This window comes from Neofelis nebulosa, chromosome 6, assembly GCF_028018385.1.
Source record: "Neofelis nebulosa isolate mNeoNeb1 chromosome 6, mNeoNeb1.pri, whole genome shotgun sequence".
NCBI classification, from domain to species: domain Eukaryota; kingdom Metazoa; phylum Chordata; class Mammalia; order Carnivora; family Felidae; genus Neofelis; species Neofelis nebulosa.
Genome location: NC_080787.1, coordinates 124,595,827 through 124,615,375, shown reverse-complemented (window position 1 = coordinate 124,615,375; position 19,549 = coordinate 124,595,827). Strand labels below are relative to the sequence as shown.

At 46.4% G+C, this 19,549-nt stretch overlaps 1 protein-coding gene and 1 long non-coding RNA gene across 2 annotated transcripts in view; one reads left to right on the top strand and one right to left on the bottom strand.

The window, feature by feature from the left end:
* LOC131514880 (uncharacterized) overlaps positions 1–4,994 on the top strand; it is a 36,647-nt gene extending 31,653 nt beyond the window's left edge. Inside the window, exon 4 of the long non-coding RNA XR_009263311.1 lies at positions 4,620–4,994. This is a non-coding gene — a long non-coding RNA (uncharacterized LOC131514880). The remainder of the gene's footprint in view (positions 1–4,619) is intronic.
* Positions 4,995–14,580: 9,586 nt separating this feature from the next.
* TCF21 (transcription factor 21) lies at positions 14,581–17,707 on the bottom strand. The gene is made up of 2 exons (XM_058735336.1): positions 16,962–17,707; positions 14,581–15,186 (listed from the first exon to the last, which is right to left on the bottom strand). Exons 1-2 carry the CDS (start codon positions 17,409–17,411, stop codon positions 15,097–15,099), a joined length of 540 nt encoding a protein of 179 aa, XP_058591319.1. The 5' UTR covers positions 17,412–17,707; the 3' UTR covers positions 14,581–15,096.
* Positions 17,708–19,549: the final 1,842 nt, after the last annotated feature.

Sequence of the window (19,549 nt, the reverse complement as noted above, 5' to 3'; positions counted from 1 at the left end):
ATTCAACATGGCACAGTAATGCTGGGAAAATAAAACTGGCTTATGTTCCTATCCCTGGGCAGTTAAAACTGTCCAGGGGCGCCTGGGTGGCTTGGTCGGTTAAGCGTCCGACTTCGGCTCAGGTCATGATCTCACGGTCCGTGAGTTCGAGCCCCGCGTCGGGCTCTGTGCTGACCGCTCAGAGCCTGGAGCCTGCTTCCGATTCTGTGTCTCCCTCTCTCTCTGACCCTCCCCCATTCATGCTCTGTCTCTCTCTGTCTCAAAAATAAATAAACGTTAAAAAAAAAAATTAATAAAACTGTCCATTGACACGGGACATGTGCATGTATGTATGATGTATGTATGGTGGGTCTATATACCTATATATCTATATATCTATATATGTATATATAGATATATAGATATGGAAAGATCCGTACCCCATTAGTAACAATCACACACTGGCATATATAAAGATGGAATTTATAATAACCAATAGGTTTTTAACTTGAGAAATAAAAAGGCTTTCTTTATTGACAACAGACGAACACATTAAGCCCCAGCCAGGTGAGAACATGCCCATAAGTTTCATAAAGATATAAAAGGCTTCACCAGTTGATAAATAAATCTTTCATATTTGTACCCCACACGCGCCAATGCTCTGAGCTGCCTCATCGGGATTAGCAAGCTGTGGTGTTTTGCTTCAGGAATTCCTCGGAGTATGACCCTGTATGGGTCATTTGTGATGTTGGCATCTCTGGAAGACTAGTTGGGGGTGTGGGAGCTGGGTTGGAGTGGCAGCACGAGGGTTGTCTCAAGGTGATCAGGGTGGGGTCCTCTGGCTCCCTGGGGCCAGTGTTAGCTTCTCGCGCCTTCCTGCTCAGCGACAGCTGAGTCTCTTCTGCTGGAACCAACATCAGCTGCTTTGGGACCGCTGACCCTCAATTCCCCCGGGTTTCTGCCTCTCCTCTGCTAAGCCCTGGGCGGTTTCCTGGTGTTCCTTTCACACTAACGATAGGAAATCTCCTATTTCTGATGTCCCACTCTTAAGAAGGGGGCTGTCACAGCCCAGTAACTTGCTTTCCTGGGATACTGTTCTTTCAGCCCTCAGTGATTGATCAGTTTGGAGGATAGTTGGGCTCAGTTTCTTACTCTCTTTGGAACAAGAGCCCTGTTCCATATCCACACCTTGCTGTACCGTTAGGCTCACTCCACTCCCCTCCTTCTCACTCAATGTGATACCTTTCATTCAGTCTTCACCGTTCTCCCTTTAGTCCAGATTACTTTGGAGACCTACAGGTTATCAGGGTTGTACATCTTTCATTCCAATTATAAACAGAGCTAAAGTTATTTCTCACAGGACTTCTGAGCTCCGTGCAAAACGAGGGATATGACCTGGCATCTATTCTATGTGTCCCTCAATATTTCATAACAGTAAAGTTAAACATGAAACGAATGTAACCAGACCATAGAGGGGACCTCTGGGGTGGGGGTGGGGGGTGCCTAATTCCAAACGACCACATAAATCAGCAACTACCCCAAGCCAAGTGCTACCAAGGAAATAACTTGCTTTTCAGAGCAATGAGTGAACAATTCTGGGGACAGAAACTCCTTTCTCTCTCTGTTCTTCCCCCTCTCTCCCTCTATCCTTCCCCTGCCTTCTGTAACAGCCCTATGAGTAAATTAATAAAGTTACCCAGACCTGGTCTGAGAGCAGACTGGAGAAAAACAATGAGATGTTTTTGACAAAGATATAGAAAATGATATTCAGGGCTCATAAGGGCTCATTATAAGGTACTTTCTTACACACTGCTGGTGAGATTTTGAATGAGTATAGACTTTCTGCAAAGCAAGTTTATACTATTTATTTAAAAAATCACTTCTATTATTCTCAGGAATAATCTGAGAAGTAAAGATGTAAGGATGTGTAAGAATGGTCAATGCAGTATTATTTATCATGAGAGAAATTGGAAACAACCTAAATGTAGGAAAACAAGTTATGCTTTATGCATTAAATGAAATATTGCCCTCTCTTTAAAAATCATGTTTCCAAAACATATTTGTATGATGTGGCAAAAGCTCAGTTTATAATATTGAGGCAAAAAGTAGAATAAAAACTGTATATGCAATACCTAATTTTGTTATGTTTATCGATCTCTTTGGAAGTAAATCTTTTCTTTCTGAATGATTTGAAATTATCATAGATTATTTTTATTGTCAGAAAAAAAAATTAACATATCTGTTTTCATTTGGCAGCAATCTGTTTTTGGGGCTTCTAGTTTGGGGGTAAATGCCTTTTTCCTGTGAGGCATACAAGATATAATTTGGAGGAAATGTTCTTAGGGAAGGAATGGAAAGACAAGAATTTGGAAACCAGTTTATGCTTTCCCTCAACAGCTGCACAGTTTCAGTGTTTTTATTTTTTCATGCTCTCTTTCGGCCTGCCCAAGAACAAATACTATTATTTTTTAAGTTGTACATCGACCCAAAGGGGGTAATGGTGTGAATTAGTGGAGGAGAGAGAAACTCACTAATCCCAACCCATCGCTCTTTTTATCTGCTCAGGGGCCTGACTTCCCTACATGGGCAAGAGGAAAAAAACGTTAACTTTAAAATTCAGTCCAAGCAGCCAACTAGAAATTGCTGATCTGGCATAAAATACGAAGCATTTTGGCAATGTGTATGAAGAGCCTAAAATGGGTCATACTCCTTGGCTCATAACTCTACTTCTGGAAAATGCAGACCAGGATTCAAGATGGGCATGAAGGCCTAGAGTGAAAGAGTAGAAAGTCAGTCATCATCTAACTATCTGAAAATCATGGAATGGTTAGCTTCACTGTGGATGAGATAAGCAAAATATGAAAAAAAAAAAAATTAAAGCTTCTGTAGGCTTAGTACTTCAGAGAGTACCATACCTTTGGACCGTCTTTGTCTTTTTAGCCCCATTTTGCTTATCCAGCCATTGGTAGAGATGAGACTCAGACCAGGGTCAGAATGATAACTACATAGATGTGAACATATAACTTGGTTTGGAATGTTCTCTAACCAGTATGTAACTTGTGGGAAAGAAAATCATTCTAATGAGAGAGATGCGTAGAAGAAATCTCATGCCCTTTTCGGTTCTGATGGGACCAGCAGAGGCTTCAAAACGAGTCATGTGCCAACAATTTCTGGGATTTTCTATAACATACAGTTGAGACTGGGTGGATCTTTATCTGGCAAAATACCCGCATTCTGGCTCAAAAATCACAGGAAATTTTTCCTCTAGAGTCATGACTTCCTCTTTTTTTAATGCTGGAAGGAACTTTAGAAATCTTACCACTGGTGAAGAAACCAAGGCACAGAGTGATTACACAATTATCTTGGGGTCAGAGCAACTTAGTAGCAGAGCCCGCAAAGTTCAGGCCCATTTATGAAGTTTTGAAAATAACCACTTTGGTTTTTAAAAAAAAAAAATTTAACATTTATTCATTTTTGAGGCAGAGAGAGACAGAGCATGAATGGGGGATGGTCAGAGAGAGGAAGACACAGAATCTGAAACAGGCTCCAGGCTCTGAGCTGTCAGGACACAGCCCGACGCGGGGCTCGAACTCACGGACCGCGAGATCATGACCTGAGCCAAAGTCAGACACCCAACCAACTGAGCCACCCAGGCTCCCTGAAAATAACCACTTTGTAAAACCTTTATACTAATAAGTTAGAATATACCTGATATAAATATTGAGAGAGACAGTGGAATTCAGTATCACATAATGTGTGAGTTGATTTATAAGATTCAAAAGAAAAAGGAAAAGGAAAGGACAGACAAAAAAAATGGGGGTTTGTAAATTGTTTGAGGAGAAGGCCCCCTAGATGATGTAGAAGGCTTTGCAGGTGGGGAATAAAAAGTTAAGTTCAGCTATCACGGGTCATGGCTGACTCTGAAGATATACCCTTCATAGTTTGGGTGTTGATTTGCCAGCAATAAAGATAAATTTCTTGGAGTGCACTCATCATATTCTGATATTTTTTTTTTTTGGCTTTGAATCAAGAGTATTTTTTTTAATTTTTTTTAACATTTATTTATTTTTTGAGAGACAGAGCGTGAGCAGGGGAGGGGCAGAGAGAGAGGGAGACACAGAATCCAAAGCAGGTGCTTCAGGCTCCGAGCTGTCAGCACAGAGCCCCACGTGGGGCTCGAACTCACAGACCACAAGATCATGACCTGAGCTGAAGTCGGACACTTAACCGACTGAGCCACCCAGGCACCCCAAATCAAGAGTATTTATTTGCAAAATGGCCTCCTCTATCAGTGTAGTAACAATGATGGCCCATCCTACTAGCCCATCTCCAGATGGCCTGAGATCCAATTTTAGCGTTAGGAAAATAAAAGCCTCTAGGACACCACCTTGGATTCGGAAAGGGAACCCTCGAAATCACTTCCCCAGATATTCACCCACTACTGGGAGAATGATGTTAGTCCAGAGTAGCAGCAGTTTAGAAGCAGTCCACGTTGAGCTGGCTTCATGAATGACAGGCTGAGCCGCCTGGAGCCTCGTGGTTCCAGTGGGTCAGGGGAGGCCAGCATGTACTGGTAGGAGACCCTTCCGGAAACTGGCACAGTTGGCTCTTTTGAGTACGAGACTTCCTTGCTCTTCCAGGTCCTTGAGGAGAGGAGATTGTGCAACTACTGAAGAGGAAGACCCAGGCTGGAGATCAGGAAGGGGACATCTGTTTCCAGTGTGTAACACAAGATCCTCGACACTTAGTGATGGTGCATGGAATGCAATGAGCTACTGCGGACCATCGTTCTAAAATACGTTATTTTTCACAGTTTTACATTTCTAAAATCGGGATGCATCTTAACATTTATCTCTTCGGGGCGCCTGGGTGGCTCAGTCGGTTAAGCATCTGACTTGGGCTCAGATCATGATCTCACAGTTCACGGTTCAAGTCCCACGTCAGGCTCTGTGCTGACAGCTCGGAGCCGGGAGCCTATTTTGGATTCTGTGTCTCCGTCACTATCTGCCCTTCCCCCGCCCAAAAAAAAACCATTAAAAAAATTAAAAACATTTTTTCTTTGTTTGAATTTTCTATGTTGTTGGTATCATCCCTGCTGAGTTTAATTACCATTAAAAATGCCTTAAAAAGATTAAAGTCTGGTTCAGCATCAGAAAAAAAATGTTGTTTTGTTATAAATAATAAGTATTATTTTGTTACACACTGGAAAGCATGAAAATAGAAAAGGAACAGGTAAGAACAAAGGCATTTGTCATTGGAGAAATGCCCACATTCTGTATTTTCTACAAAGCAACATCCAAGTGACTTACAGAACTTAAGGAAGGAGGTAAACCATGAGCAGATGACCCTGTTCCATTTTGTTACTAAGATATGTGCAAGGGATTGCCTATCACATCCTGTATTCATTTGTTGTGACTGCTGTAACAATGACCACAAACTTAGTGGCTTAGCACAACAGAAACTTACTCCTTCTTAGTGGGTGGTCAGAAGCTCAACATCAGTTTTACTGGGTCAAAATCAAGGTGTGGGTATGGCCCTGCTCCCTCTGGAGGCTGTGGGAGAGAATCCACTCCTTGCTTCTTCCAAGCCTCTGGTGGCTACATCACTCTAATCTCTACCTCTGTCTTCACATCACCTTTTCTTCTTCTGTGTATCAAATCTCTCCCTCCAATTCTCTTAAAAGGACACTAGTAATGGCATTTAGGGCCCACATAAATAATCAAGGATAATCTCTCAATCTCAACATTCTTAATACATCTGCAAAGACCCCTTTTCCAAATAAGGTAACATTTACCGTTTTCAAGGATTAGGATCTGAGATCTTTGGGACCACCATTCAGCCCACTACGCATACCAAAGAATGTGACTAGAGTCAGAAGAACCCCCAAATTTCTAAGAATAAGGAAAAGAAAGGTTGACGTGACTCATTTATGATGACATTTTCTTTGTTTTCTTCTGACAAAATCAGAAAAGAGTGAGCATTGAAACTTGCAGAACTGGTGTATCAGTGGCTGGGAAGAGAATCTCATTAGTGACAACAGAGAATTCTTCTAAGAAATGTTCTTAATAGCTCAGAGAACAAAACTGGGTGGTAAATCACTAGATATTGGCAATGCAAAAAAATTTTTAATGTTTATTCATTTTTGAGAGATAGAGAGAGACAGAGCATGAGCGGGAAGGGGCAGAGAGAGAGGGAGACTCAGAACCCGAAGCAGGCTCCAGGCTCCAAGCTGTCAGCACAGAGCCCGACGCGGGGCTCGAACTCACGAGCTGCGAGATCATGATCTGAGCCGAAGTCAGACGCTCAACTGACTGAGCCACCTAGGTGCCCCTAGATATTGGCAATTCAAAGTGCGAAGCGATTCAGAAGGACTAGACTCTGAAAATGAAGACGTTTTAGGAAAACTTCAATATGACAGATTGATTATAAAAATAGTTCCAAATCTCCACCCTTTGCTGACCCATGCTCTAGGCAATGTGACTTTGCAGCTTCTCCCGTCGAGAGATGGTAATTCTATCAAGAGATAGAATCTATTTCCCCATCCTGTGAATCCAAGATGCCCTGTGACTGGCATTTGCCAATAAAACACAGCTGAAGTGATGCTATCTAGGTCCAAGAGGCATTGCTTCTGTTCCTTCCCAAGTCACCATGACAGCAAGTACAGACTGGCCTACTGGGTGATGAGAAACATGTGACTCAGTTGCTCTTATCACTCCAGCCAATGAAATAGCCAGCCAGCTACCAGACATGTGAGTGAGGCCATCCTGGACCAGCTAGCTCTCAGACAAACTGCTATCCAACCACAGATAAATGAGCCAGTTGAGAACAGCGGGGCCCTGCTCAGACCAGCAGAACTGCCCAAGTGACCTGCAGATTCTGAGTGATAATAAATGCTTACTGTGTTAAGCCATTAGGATCTGGCATGGTTTATTATATGACATAATACATCATGTAATGGCATGGTTTATTATATGACAAAGACTAAATAACACATAATGGTAGAAAGTCATCAGATTTTAATGGCAGTGTGAATAAATATTTTAGAATAAATCAGACTTCGAATGCAAAACATATCTTTTGGAGTATTTTAATGAACTTATTTTGCTTACAATTCCCTTTTTTGTAGTAGTGACATAGGATAGAAATATACTTACTAAGAAGTCTAAAACAGATCTTTAAATAAGTGTGAGACAAAAGTTTGAATTGAAAACAAAAGCATCGTGTAATGATTTCATTGGAGGTACTTCTTTTTCGGGGCTACAGCCAGCCATCCTTAATTTCTTTTGGAGCTTCTCCTATGCTCAAGGCAGAAGCACATTTCAGTTTAAATACAATAATTCTATGCTAACCTTTCTGCTGCTTATCCACGATATAACTTCTGGCGATTTACCGCCCTTCTCTGAGTTTCAGGTGTCCTACGTGAAAAGGGAGAATAATACCTCCTGGTTAGGGTTGTTTTGAAGATAAAATACGATAGTGCATATGAATGTGCTCTGTGTAAATGCAAATGGATGAAAAATATTAAGAAGGCTGAATTTATGCTGAATAGCATATTTCTAAATATGCTCAATAATAGCATTTTATTGGCTCAAGAGTGGTGTTGATTTTTTCAATAAGATTTTTCTATTCCATGAAGCAGATCACGTGGGTTCTATGAATATATGTTTTATTGCTGTCGTTATCCCCACTCATTCCCACAACGTAGACACAATAAGACCTGTGAACCTGACCTTTTCCCCATCACATGCTGCTCACCGTTGGTATAGCAGAATAAAACCAGGTGGCCCATATGCAGACACCCCAGCCCTAATTGCCTTAGGTTACATTTACAGCAAGCAGATTTGGGATTCTTGTCTCACCTAAAGCCTCCATTTCATAAAATCTGCCTTGGTCAGTAACCAACCTGTCCATCCATCTCCAGCCAACCAAAGTTGACAGGGCAAGAGGCATACAACTGATTTGGAGAGTTTATTCAGAGCTTCTTAGAACAAGTCCCTATCTTGAGAATTCAAATTAAGACATGTGGAGGTTGAAATTTTGGAAAGTGGAGCTGTAACTGTATGTGTGGAACTGGGGCCATGGTCAGCAACCTAACCCACCAACCACATATAAAATAGCAAGTTCAGGAGAGGCGCCTGGGTGGCTCAGTCAGTTGAGCCTCCAACTCTTGATTTTGGCTCAGGTCACGATCCCAGGGTTATGGGATTGAACCCCATATCCGACCGAGCATGGAGGCTGCTTTAGATTCTGTCTCTCTCTGCCCCTCTGCCCCTCTCCCCTGCTTGTCTGTTCTCTCTCTCTCTAAAATTTAAAAAAGAAAAAGAAAAAAAAGTTCAGGAAGAGTAGGAAGTGACTCATCACAAAAAATCAGAGGAGAAAATGCAGAGGACTGGTGGAAAAAGCAGAGTTAAGGTCTCAGAGAGAGAGAGAGAGGGTGTTTCACTCCAAACTTTCAGTTTCCCAGTAGATTTTCCCTACTGTTTATTCTCTGCCTGGAGATGTCAGCCAAATTCCTCGGACTATCTTTACAATGCCTCATTCCCCCTTTTTAATTGAGCGAGTTTGAAGGGATTTTTATTCCTTGTAACCAAATGACCCCTGCTGGTTTGAAAAAGTCCCCTGGGTTTAGAGATGTCTTGGGTTTCTTTTTAGTCCTTGGTGGGGAGAAAAAGAAAGCTTGTTAAGGAAAAAAAAAAAAATGGTGGAGGAAGGAGCTATTGAGTGGGTGACAGATGCCTGAAAGTAAGAGGTTAGGGGGCAGCAGAAGGTGGTGGTATTCACATAAAATGCAGAAGAAAAAGGAATTCTAATGAAATTGATTAGTCAAAGACCCCAGGAACCAAGCAGAACAATGTAGAGGTGACCACTCCCCAGTGATGGTAAGGATGTTGAAGGGAGACCCACAATGTTCTGAAAGACACAATACTTAATATAGACCTTTCCTGGGTTTCAGTGCTAAATAAATAAATAAATAAATAAATATAAAAAATTAAAAAAAAAAAAGAATTCTAATATGATGAGGACCAATGTGTCAGGGTAATTCCCTTTTGATGGAATTGGTGATGACTTTTTAAATTATTACAGAGTAAGTGTTCATCATCAGATTCTAAAATTAAGATTAGACAATATATGTCAACCGTATATTGGTTACATATATTACAGTGGTTACAGCAATGCAACATGAACTTACCACACAGAGACATCTCTAAGAAACTTACTAAGCTTTTTGCATTCATTCTTCTTCAAGCACTTGCCATGTGCCTGTCCCTGTGCTAGGTACTGGGAAAACCAAGGCGAACGAGCCTGACATCGCCCTTGTTCTCATAGAGCTAGAGAAGATACACAGAACTTGATACGTAAACAGAGAAATGAAACAAAATAAGAATTACCTGCTATTGATAAAGTGATAAAGGCTGAAAAATACAGAATTTCGAGTAGCTTCCACTGCACCTAAGGTGGTGAGGTCTCACTGAAGAAAGACAACACTTGAATGTAACCTGTCTTAATGACATTCAAGATAACCCGAGGTGATTAGATCATCACAAGAATTGAATATTGTTTACCACTGGCTAGATAACCGTTTAGGGTAAATGCGTATCATTCGTTGAGGCACTTTTATAACTTAAGGTCCAGAAGAAGGGGAGAAAAAAGGAGAACAATAAATATTAATTAGTGTCTAACATGCACTAGACATTATGTTATCAAAGGAGTCATTATTATACTCCTTTTGTAGATGGAAAAACCAAGGTCTAAATGGTCAAGTCTCCTGTTCAAGGACTTAATCAAAAGCTCTTTCCACTATACCATTCACTAGATGAAGATCTAACTGCATCCTTAAGAGGCAACCAACTACTTCCTTATCACCAACTGGATAACTGGATTAATTCAACTGGATTAATTCAACTGGATTAATATCACCAACTGGATTAATTTTAAAATAAGGTCCTGCGATCATTTTATTCTTACAAGGTGTCTCATATTATTTTGCTCCTCAAAGCTCCTTTTAAGCTAATAATTCTGTCCCAAGGGCCAAATAAATTCAAAACCAATATTGTCACCTTCTACTGGGAAGGGAAAAAAAGAACAGATTTCATCTGAGCGTCGGGGGGGGGGGGGGGGGTGACGCCACCTAGTCCCATCATGTCTGCTTGTCTATGCTTCTATCAAATCTGTACCGAGACTTCATGGTAAGAGTTCAGTTTCAATTCGAGCACAGCAACAGCCCTGCTGTCAGTTTCTTTGCCCCAGCTTCCTTCACCATAGCCTCGGACAGTCAATGATTCCCTCTTGATTCCACATTTCTGGAGGAGTCGGGCACCGCCCCGCTGGGTGCTGGGGGACAAGGATGAAGTTGTTCCTCGGAGAAGTCGGCTCTCTACTGTGTTCTAAACGGCAGTTCTCTCCACCTTTTCACTCCTTTCTCCTCCCTCTGCCCTGGGGAGGGGATTTTAAGCCCTGTCCCGGGGGTGGGTAATCCTTCCGTGACCATGACCGGGGAGGAGGGGGGCCCCCGCGGAGCCCGCCCGGATCTGAAGATCAAAGGCGCGTGCAGCCCAGCCGGACCAGAGGAGCTCTCGATGCAGCTGCCAGCTCGCGAGCTTGCAGGGGCACAGCCAGCATCTGGAGGGAAGGATGCAGAGCCAGGAAAGGAAGCTCGGCTCGCCAACGGCGTGGGGCGGGCGCCTCCCCTCGGTGGCTGTGCCGGGTCCTAACCCGAGAATCCTCCCCGGGTGGCGCCTCCGCGCGGGGAGGTCCGAACACGTACCCCGCTGTTGCGGAGGCGGCGCCCGGAAAAGGCCGTGTAGGCTGCAGCTCGGCGCTCGGAGCGCCCTTCCTTCTCCTCCTGCCTTCTTCCATCAGCTCGGGGGGAGGGGGGTGGGGAGGAGGGTAGAAAAGCCGCGGAGGAAAACCCGCCTTTCCCCACTCGTCCTCTGGGATCGGGGCCCCGCCCAGCCTGCGAGCCACACCCGGCGCTCACCACCCCTCCGGCGCCCCTGCGTCCCAACTCCGGCGGACTTCCCACGAGCCCGCCCGACGCCCAGGGCCCCATCCCGGAGCCAATCCTCCTCCTACCACCGGAGTGAAAGGGAAATCTTCGCTGGACCTTCTGCGCAACCGGGGAGTCGCAGGGGGCGTGGATGCCGGGTGCCCATATTTCTCTCCCCCTTAGGGGTCGCAAAGGAGCCAACAGCAGCAGGACCTTAATCCATCCAGGTCTGTAACTCGTAGACTGACGACCGAAATCTGTCTGGAGAGCACAAGAGGCGCGCACAAACGTCGATACAGGGGGGCCAGCCACACATCTCTTGGGACGAGAGGGTTGATTTCCCCGCTGGCATTTAAGCATTAGGCAGACACTGCATGCCCCGTGGAGGGAGTAGAAAAGGACACGAAGCCGGTCCCCAGAACGTGCAACCTCTTGAGAAAAAATTTCCCAAATATTTTCTTTGTCTCTGCATTCGCTTCTTTGGTTTCCTTGCGACAGATCCCCAAACAGTGATTCTCAACGTGCGGTTCCTGGGCCAGCAGCATCAACGACCCCTGGGAAATTGTGAGAAATAGAAACGCTTGGGACCCCATCCCAGGGCTTTTGAATCCAGAACTGGGGTGTGTGTGTTGTAACCCGACAATCTACTTCCGCCAGCCATCCAGGTAATTCTGGATGGCACACCCTGAAACAACCACCGGCTTAGAAGTCTCCTTGGGCAGTATTTCCCACTAACCAGCGGTATAACCAGCGTTCCCAGGTCTTGTTTACCACTTCTCTTTTTAGAAAGAAGTCTCTGATTTCACAGTAGAGAAACACCTGAGAGAAGCACAGTGAGTTGCTTGTAAAAAGTCATAAAGCAATCAGAATGAAGGAGAGAGAGTTAGAGACAGAGAGAGAGAGAGAGAGAGAGAGAGAGAAGGGGGACTTCCCCAGCTACAGTCCAGTGTTAATATCTGTCTCCTCCTGAGCACGCGAAGACACGTTTATCTTCCAGGTTTCTACAACCTGTTTTGGTTGTTCTTCTGAAACACCTTCTCATGAAAACACCTTCTAAGATAGTTTTCATAACTAAGAGGTCACAGACAGGACACTCTCCACCCCTCACGCCCCTCTGGCAAGCAGCAAAGGAGGTCCCCCATTCCTTCTCCGGTGCCACTTGCCTCCTTTTCAAATCAAGGCACACCAGGTACCTAGACTGGACACAGGTAGGCTGACTGTTACCAGGAGGACAGCAGATGCTGGAAAGTTGGGCGTGGTGGGTGTGAGAGTGCGGGGGTCTGGCTGGCTGGCCGAAGAGAAGGGCCAATGGGGAGGAATCATTTAGACTGTGGATGTGTATATGAAGATGTTTGGGGCGGTCACATTGCCATGTTCCTGGGGCAAGCGGGAGCCATAACCCAGTCATCCCCACAGTGTTGCCTGCTCCCTTCGGTGCACAACCATGGGATCCCAAGTACAACCCTGCCTCCTGGCTGAGGCCCTTGTGGGCAGATCTTCCTGTAGCTTTCCTATGTGCTGATCTCAGCCCTGTCTTTGATCTTCGAAATCTGGGTTCTAGAATTTTAGGAAATAGTCACATCGGTAGAAAACTGTTGACAAATTTGGAGAACATTGGGGAAGGGTAAAGGTACATGGGGGGCAGAAAGAAAAATTGTAACCTTCAGCGTTGCATCAAAGGAGGAAGGAGTTTTGTTCCAGCAATAAAAAGAGCATCACTTATGTGTTATAAACACATACCCTTCGGGCTTCCTGGCTGAGACACTTTCAGGTCGGGTCAGGCATGGACAGCTCATTCCTGGCCACTTAGTGAAAATCACTGATATTTGCACAGATCTTTTCCTTTATAAAGCAATTACACAATTACACAAATTATAATCTCCTCTGGGTCTTATTAAGGCTGTGCAAGGCAAAAGAGGAAAAGTATGAGTATGATTATGTTAACATTTATCCCCATTTTCAGAGATGAGAAAACTGAGGATCTGAGTGCTTTCAGTGAAAAGCTAGAGGCAGAACTAGGGCTTAACTCATATGTTCCCTATTCATAGCCTCGTCCTCAAGCTGAAAGCAAAGGCTTCAAATCATAGGAAGGAGGCATCGGACTTAAAAAAAAAAATCCTCTTGCAGTTTGGGGTCCACAGAATGAGCAAGCAGAAGTTTCTTCTCTATGGACCACCTGACTCAAGGGCTCAGAACTGTGAACAAGTTTGGAAATTTTGCTGAACGTGAAATGCAAACAGTTGGGACTCATCATCTCTGACTTGGATTCAGAATCATGGAGGGGAGGGCACTGGCTCTCTAGTAGAAGTGACCCGACGGAACAGAACGCGGGAGTTTGGGGAAGGTGGAGGTGGCCAGAGCTTGAAATGCGCTCCTAAAGGTCAAGTGGGGGCTGGGGGAGTGGTAGAAAAGCCAGACGTCCAGAGACGTCCTCCGACGTGCAAATGACAGGGACAGGAACGCAGATTAGAAGTCAGCGACGTTCCCGGCCCTTGGAGAATGGAGAATTGCGCTTGGTAATGCCATCACTGGCCCAGAACCACCCGGCACAGCGGTTCACCTGTCGGGCGAGCTTCGCCGGCTTCTTCCCAAAAGGCCAGGCTGAGGGTGCCACCGACCAAGCAGCCCTGAGGTTGGTCGGAGGTGCAGGAGGCGGAACGGGAGCTCTTACTCCAGGTACCAAACAGAGCCGAGAAAAAGAGGGGAAAGAAATCGAAAAGAAAGAGCAAATGAAGCGGAAGTTTCAAGGCCCTCTGCGAGGAATAACAGTATAAATAACCGAAGACGTCTTGTAAACATTGCGGTCATAACCCCGAACATTAAACAGCCCGGGGGCATCTGGCTCATCGGCCGCTGCGGGCTGCGCTGGGGCAGCGAGTGAACCCGGTTCCAGGCTCCTCGGCCTCGCCTCTCTGTTTATCTCTACTTAATCTTCCCCGACGAGCTGTTCCGTAGCCTGGACGATGTTTAAATTAAAACCCAGTCTTCCGGAAGTCGTGGCGGGGAGCTGAAGGCGCGGACTACCCGTAACAGTAACCGAGAGGCAGGCACGATTGGTGTTGGAAGTAACTCATTAATTACTAAGAAGAAATCGATAATGTATGTTGCAGCACTCTCTAGATGTTAACACACATCCTCAAGGTTACGGAATTTACACTTCTCGTGACTCGCATTTCTTCCTCCCATTCTGGCGCTGTGGGTTGTTCGGGCTCCTGTCTGCGGCTACACAGTTGAAAAACGTGAAATTTACCTGAGTGCCCGTGTCATGAATTACACTGCGAATACACGAAAAGCGGATTTTCCTTTTCTGGTGTGCTTTTCCCTCGAATCGTGTCACTGTTGGTAACTTCAACACTGCCCGTTTGGGTTCACGATTACATTATTTATAATTGTCTTCAAAGTAACCTGCAAACCTGAGACCAGAGTTTCTTTTGGACGTTTCAGTGCAAAATGAGATCTGCACCTTGACAGTGGAAACTGAATCTTTTCCCCTCTCTAGAACTTTGGCTTGAGGTTCAAAAGAACCGCCTTTATTGACAAGCTTCCCCATAGTCCCCAGCTCTTCTGTTACAAATAATTTTTTTTTTCCAAAGAAATCACACTAATGTCAGGGCTTTTTAGCAATATAAAGAAAGATTTATTTTTGAAAGTAGCAAAACCTGTTTGAAAAAAATATATATCTTTACGTGAATTACTTTATAAATGTGACTGTCAAAGTCAGCTATTCTATGATCTACAATTTACAACATATTGTACAAAAGATACACGTCGATATGCTCTTATTATCTATTTATATATTTATAATTACGTATGGCACTTGGACCAGCAAGGCTCGCAGAGTCATTCACGGTAGAAGTTAATAAAGTTAAATAGATGGGAATCTTTGTAAGTACAATTGATCTCCTCTGGTTTGGAAACGAATCTCCTCGTCGCTGTAAAGTGTTCTCGAGGTGGGGGGGAGGGGGCAGGGAGAGGAGCGTCGCGAGGGGGAAGCAGAGACAGAGAGCAGGGAGGGCAGGGGTCGCCTTCCCGGGGCCCGCTCCCCCCACCCCGCCCCGGGAGCGCGCCTTTCCCAGACTCGGGCCCGCTCCCCCCGGGAGCGCGCCTTTCCCAGACTCGCACCTCCAAGGTCAGGATGCTGTGGTTCCACATAAGCGGCTCGCGGTCACCACTTCTTTCAGGTCACTCTCGGGTTTCCCGGCCACCATAAAGGGCCACGTCTGCAGGAAAGAAGAGGGCGTTGGAGGTAAGTGGCAACGGAGAGGGGGGGATGGGGTGAACTCAGAGCCTGCGACCAGAGGAGAGGGCGAGATGGGGGCACGCGGTGAGTTGTAAAAACCCGTTATCTCTGCAATTTACTCGGGGTTCTAGTGCGACCGGTGGCTGGATAAAGAAAAAAGCAGTGTTGGCGCCAAGTCGCTGCTCGGGGTGTTGGAGCAAAGAGGTTCATCCTAGGTTGTAAGGGAACCCCAAGAGAGGGGGCTCTTGGAAAGCCCAAAGTGGCTGGGGCCGTGGCCCAGCCCGGAGGCCGAGGCCACGGTCAGCCTGAGCTGGGCAGCCAAGAAGGACCTCGTGGCAAGTGGATACCTGGTTCGAGGCGAAGCGGCTTTCGGAGGCCTCTTCCGAGGCCGTGGTCAGGTTTCCCGGCCCTCTGGCTTTCACCCCCATCTATTTTTCTCCTGCCAACTTTCATTTCCTCCCTCACACACGAGGGCTTTGACCACAGTTTCTAAACGAACCACTGGTTCTCAAGGGAACAATGCTAATAAATGCTAATAATAATGCTAATAAAAGAATATACGCGCCTATTTTATTTAACATCATCTTCCTACTGGGCTGAGCGAGCCCTGCCTTTTCTCTTCTCCCAGGCGTTCTATAACACAGCTCACTCAAGCTTCCTGTTCAGAGATGAACGCAGCAGCAACTGTAAATGAGGTAAGTACTTTCATTTTGGTTCCAGATTTTAAGAAAGCTATCTACTCACCTTATTCGAAAAAAGTAAAATAAAACTGTGGTCAGAGGGGAAAAATATTTACCAGGGTAAAGTGTGCCTCCGCATCCCCTCCCCCCAATTCCTGAAACCAATTCAGTGAGAAGAGGATTCAAAGCTTCAAACCTCTCCCGCTAGTGCTGGCCGATAAGGCGACTTTCAAGAGGAAAAACCTCTCCTTCTTATCATATATAAACAAAGGTGCTAGTAAGTTGCGGTTGTTTTTCTTTAGAGCCTGCAAGTTTTAAAATGAAGTCAAATCAAAAAGGAGTTAAACCGTGCTTCTTGCATGGCAACATGCATTTGAGAAAAATTTAGCCTCAATGAGCATTCCTTTTTTTTTTTTAAGACAGACTGAAAGGTCATTACTTTTTAAGATAAAATGTAACACGTTTTTAAATCTTGGGCAAGAGTGACCTATTCGAATATTATTTATGACACTGATATTTGTGAGAATCTGCGGATTATGCTGATGTTTACTAGAATTCCTGGGATTTAAAAATGTTAACGTGCTTATAAGAGAAGCGCAGAATATTTAAGCAGTTGGGGGTTAGAAGACAATTATGGGGGCACGAGTTTGTCTATATCTAATGGTCCTAAATATACTTGGGAGGGAAGAGGAGCTGGGTGTTTTTATGTACAAAAATTAGAGGGGAAAATCAAGGTCTCGTCGGCTAAAAGAAGAAGAGAGAGATGAATAAAATGCCTTTGTGGGCGCGCAGCATCTCGTCGGGGTTCCCTGTCCCACATCAGCCCTGATGGCGCGGGCGCGGGGGGATCCCTCCTCGCTGCCAGCTCAGGACACTTGCAAAAATCTTAACTGGGCTGCCACGTTAAGCACTTGCATAAATCATCCCCGCTCCAGCGGCTCTCAGCGCGGATCGCCCGCCAAGGTCCCCCGAGGCGCGCGGGGCTCGTGGTGGCCGGGGCGCGCGCGCGCTCACCGCGCCGCGGGCGCGCTGGGCGGGGACGCCCGGCCCGCGTCGCGGGCCCCCGCGGACTTACCAGGTTGACCGGGTGAATGTAACCGTTCTCGTACTTGTCGTTCGCCAGGATCTGCCTCAAATGCGCGATGTAGCTGGACGCCAGCCTGAGCGTGTCCAGCTTGGAGAGCTTGGTGTCCGGGGGCACCCAGGGCAAGGTGGTCTTGAGCCTGGAGAAGGCCTTGCTCAGCACCCGCATCCGGGCCCTCTCGCGCGCGTTGGCCGCGTTGCGCTGGACCTGCTTCCCCTCCTGGCTGACGCCGCCCAAGGGGCTCTTCTTGGTGGGCGCCTTCCTCCTCTTGCCCAGGCCTCCGCGGCCCTTCTGGGGCGACCCCGCCTCGCAGTTGGAGCTCTCCTCGGTGCTCTCGTTGGAAGTCACAAACTCCTTGCCCGAGTCCATTTTCAGCCCGTCGCAGTCCAGCATCTCCACCTCTTGGAGGTCCTCCACATCGCTGAGGGAGCCGGTGGACATGTTTGGGGGAGAGGATCAGAGAGAGAGAGAGAGAGAGAGGGAAGGAGAGGGACAGAGAGCGAGCGAGCGCGAGCCCCAAACCAGTGGGCCCCCGGGGGTGGAGGGCGGAGCGGCGACCTCGTGCTGGGAGCGGGAGTCGGGGGGCTGGTTGAGTCTTACACTCCTTTTCCCCTTCGCAGAGCTGTGAGAAGGAACCGAGAGGGCTTCTGCGGGGAGGAACCCGGCTCTGTGTCCCCACCCCCGGAGTCCTGGCCGCAGAGGAGTGTGAGAGAGCGCTGAGGAATTTGGTGGACACTAGGAATTTATCTGGGGAATAGAGAGGCGGGTCCTTGTAGCCCAGGGGAGGGGCCTGCTAGGCCCCGGCGGACTCTTCGACCCCTTTCACCACCGGAGGGAAACTCCTGCGCACGGATCCCCGTTTCCAACTCGCAGTGTGGATCGACACAAGGGCCACACGCTAATGCGGGTCACCTTCTTCCGCTAGAGCCGAGGAGGAGCGTGCCCCACCCACAGCCCCTCTCCTGGGCCATCTCCTCCGGCCTGCTTTCCTCCTTCAGAGGTCCTAGCCGGTTGTTACCCAGGACTTCGGGGAAATGATCAGCTCCTTTTGCCCTTTCTAGGCCTTCCGACCGACCTGCAAATCTCACAAGCATCCCCCTGTCGTCCCCCCTTCCCTCCCCCAATTAAAACACCAATTAAAATCCGGGCAGGGGTCGACTCCCTCCCGCCAGCACCCCAGAATGCCCTTGTAGCTTTACCGAGCTATCGTCCCACCTTCACCGGGGTAAATGAAGGAAACAAGTGCTTCACAGAATCTTTAGGATGGTGCAGAGAAAGCACCAAAGCATCTGTCCGCACCGGCCACTTTAAAGAGATCAAGGAGCTGCCTGTGTGTACCCAAACATACTAGACCATCGCACGCCCATGTGCAACACACACAGCTTCGTGGGCATGAGATAGAGTAACAGTGTGTGGAAAGTATTTTGCTAATTGATCATCTTTTCTTGACGGAATTAAAACTGTCCCGTACATTTCTTTCTAGAGATACATTTAATAATGTCTTAAGACTCTCTCAGCTGCTCTCAGATATTACCTGGCCTGGGACTTGCCCTCGCCCTCCCAATCCTGCTGCCTTTGCGTCTTCCTTACCTCTGTCTTCTTTGCTATCGGGGTTCCCCATATGAAGCTGATATGGCAAAACACTAAGCAGTATTATCCCTTTGGGAAAGGTGTTTTTTGTTTGTTTGTTTGTTTGTTTTCCTATGACTAACCCCAGCATGGATCATCTTTCCTGGAGAATAAGAAAATCTGAAGAGTAAGTAGAAAAAAGCAAAGGGAACCCGAAAGCCAAGAGGTGGAATACAATCCACAAAATCGGAGAGATGGAGTGCACGGATCTCTCTTACTGACTCTTCTCCAGGTTTTCTTTTTCCTTGCAGTTAGGCAGCGAAGACAGAGGCTGGAGCAGAGTGTATAAGAGCAGCTTCTGAGGTTTTGGCTGGGAGTCTGCACCCCTCTCCTACATTAAGATATCATATCTCTAATCCGGGGCTCAGCTGGGAATTCACTAACCTCTAACGTTTTGTTTTGTTAGCAGGGTCTTGTTTGCTTTCCCCCATGCTGTAAACTAAACAGATTGTCAGCAAATCAGTCTTTATTAATGAATTAGTGAGAACCCCTCCCCATAATATCTTTGCCCAGGGTCCAAAATTTGTTAATCACCAGCGTAGAGATTTATGAGCTCTCTTATTTTCTGTTGTTTGTGCAGGTGGAGCTTTAAATGACCATATCCACCACCAAGATTTATTGTGAGAGTGATTGATGTTATAAACCAGGAACAGGACTCTTCCCACAGCAGGGATGACAGAAATATCAAGTTGAAGTTGCCTTTGTCCTCCTGCACAACTGACCCGGTACTACAACACAGAAGAAGTATAATAATTTAATCCGAGATCTACGACAGCGTTAAGAGAACACCCCGCAGGCCCGCTAAACATTTCCCCAGCTGATTCTTGGGTTTTCCCTCCCATTTCTTGGTCTTAGTAAGGCGTGAGAGTCATGAAAGCGGGCTTTGGCCAGCACTTTGTGCAACGTGTTATGTGTTTTTGTAGCTACTGAGGTATCTGCAAAATAACCAC

Excerpts from the sequence above, each read along its gene's own strand:
- TCF21 (XM_058735336.1), bottom strand. The coding sequence starts at position 17,411 with ATGTCCACCGGCTCCCTCAGCGATGTGGAGGACCTCCAAGAGGTGGAG. Across the intron at positions 15,187-16,961 it reads ACATTCACCCGGTCAACCTG|ACGTGGCCCTTTATGGTGGC; the intron begins GTAAGTCCGCGG and ends TCTTTCCTGCAG.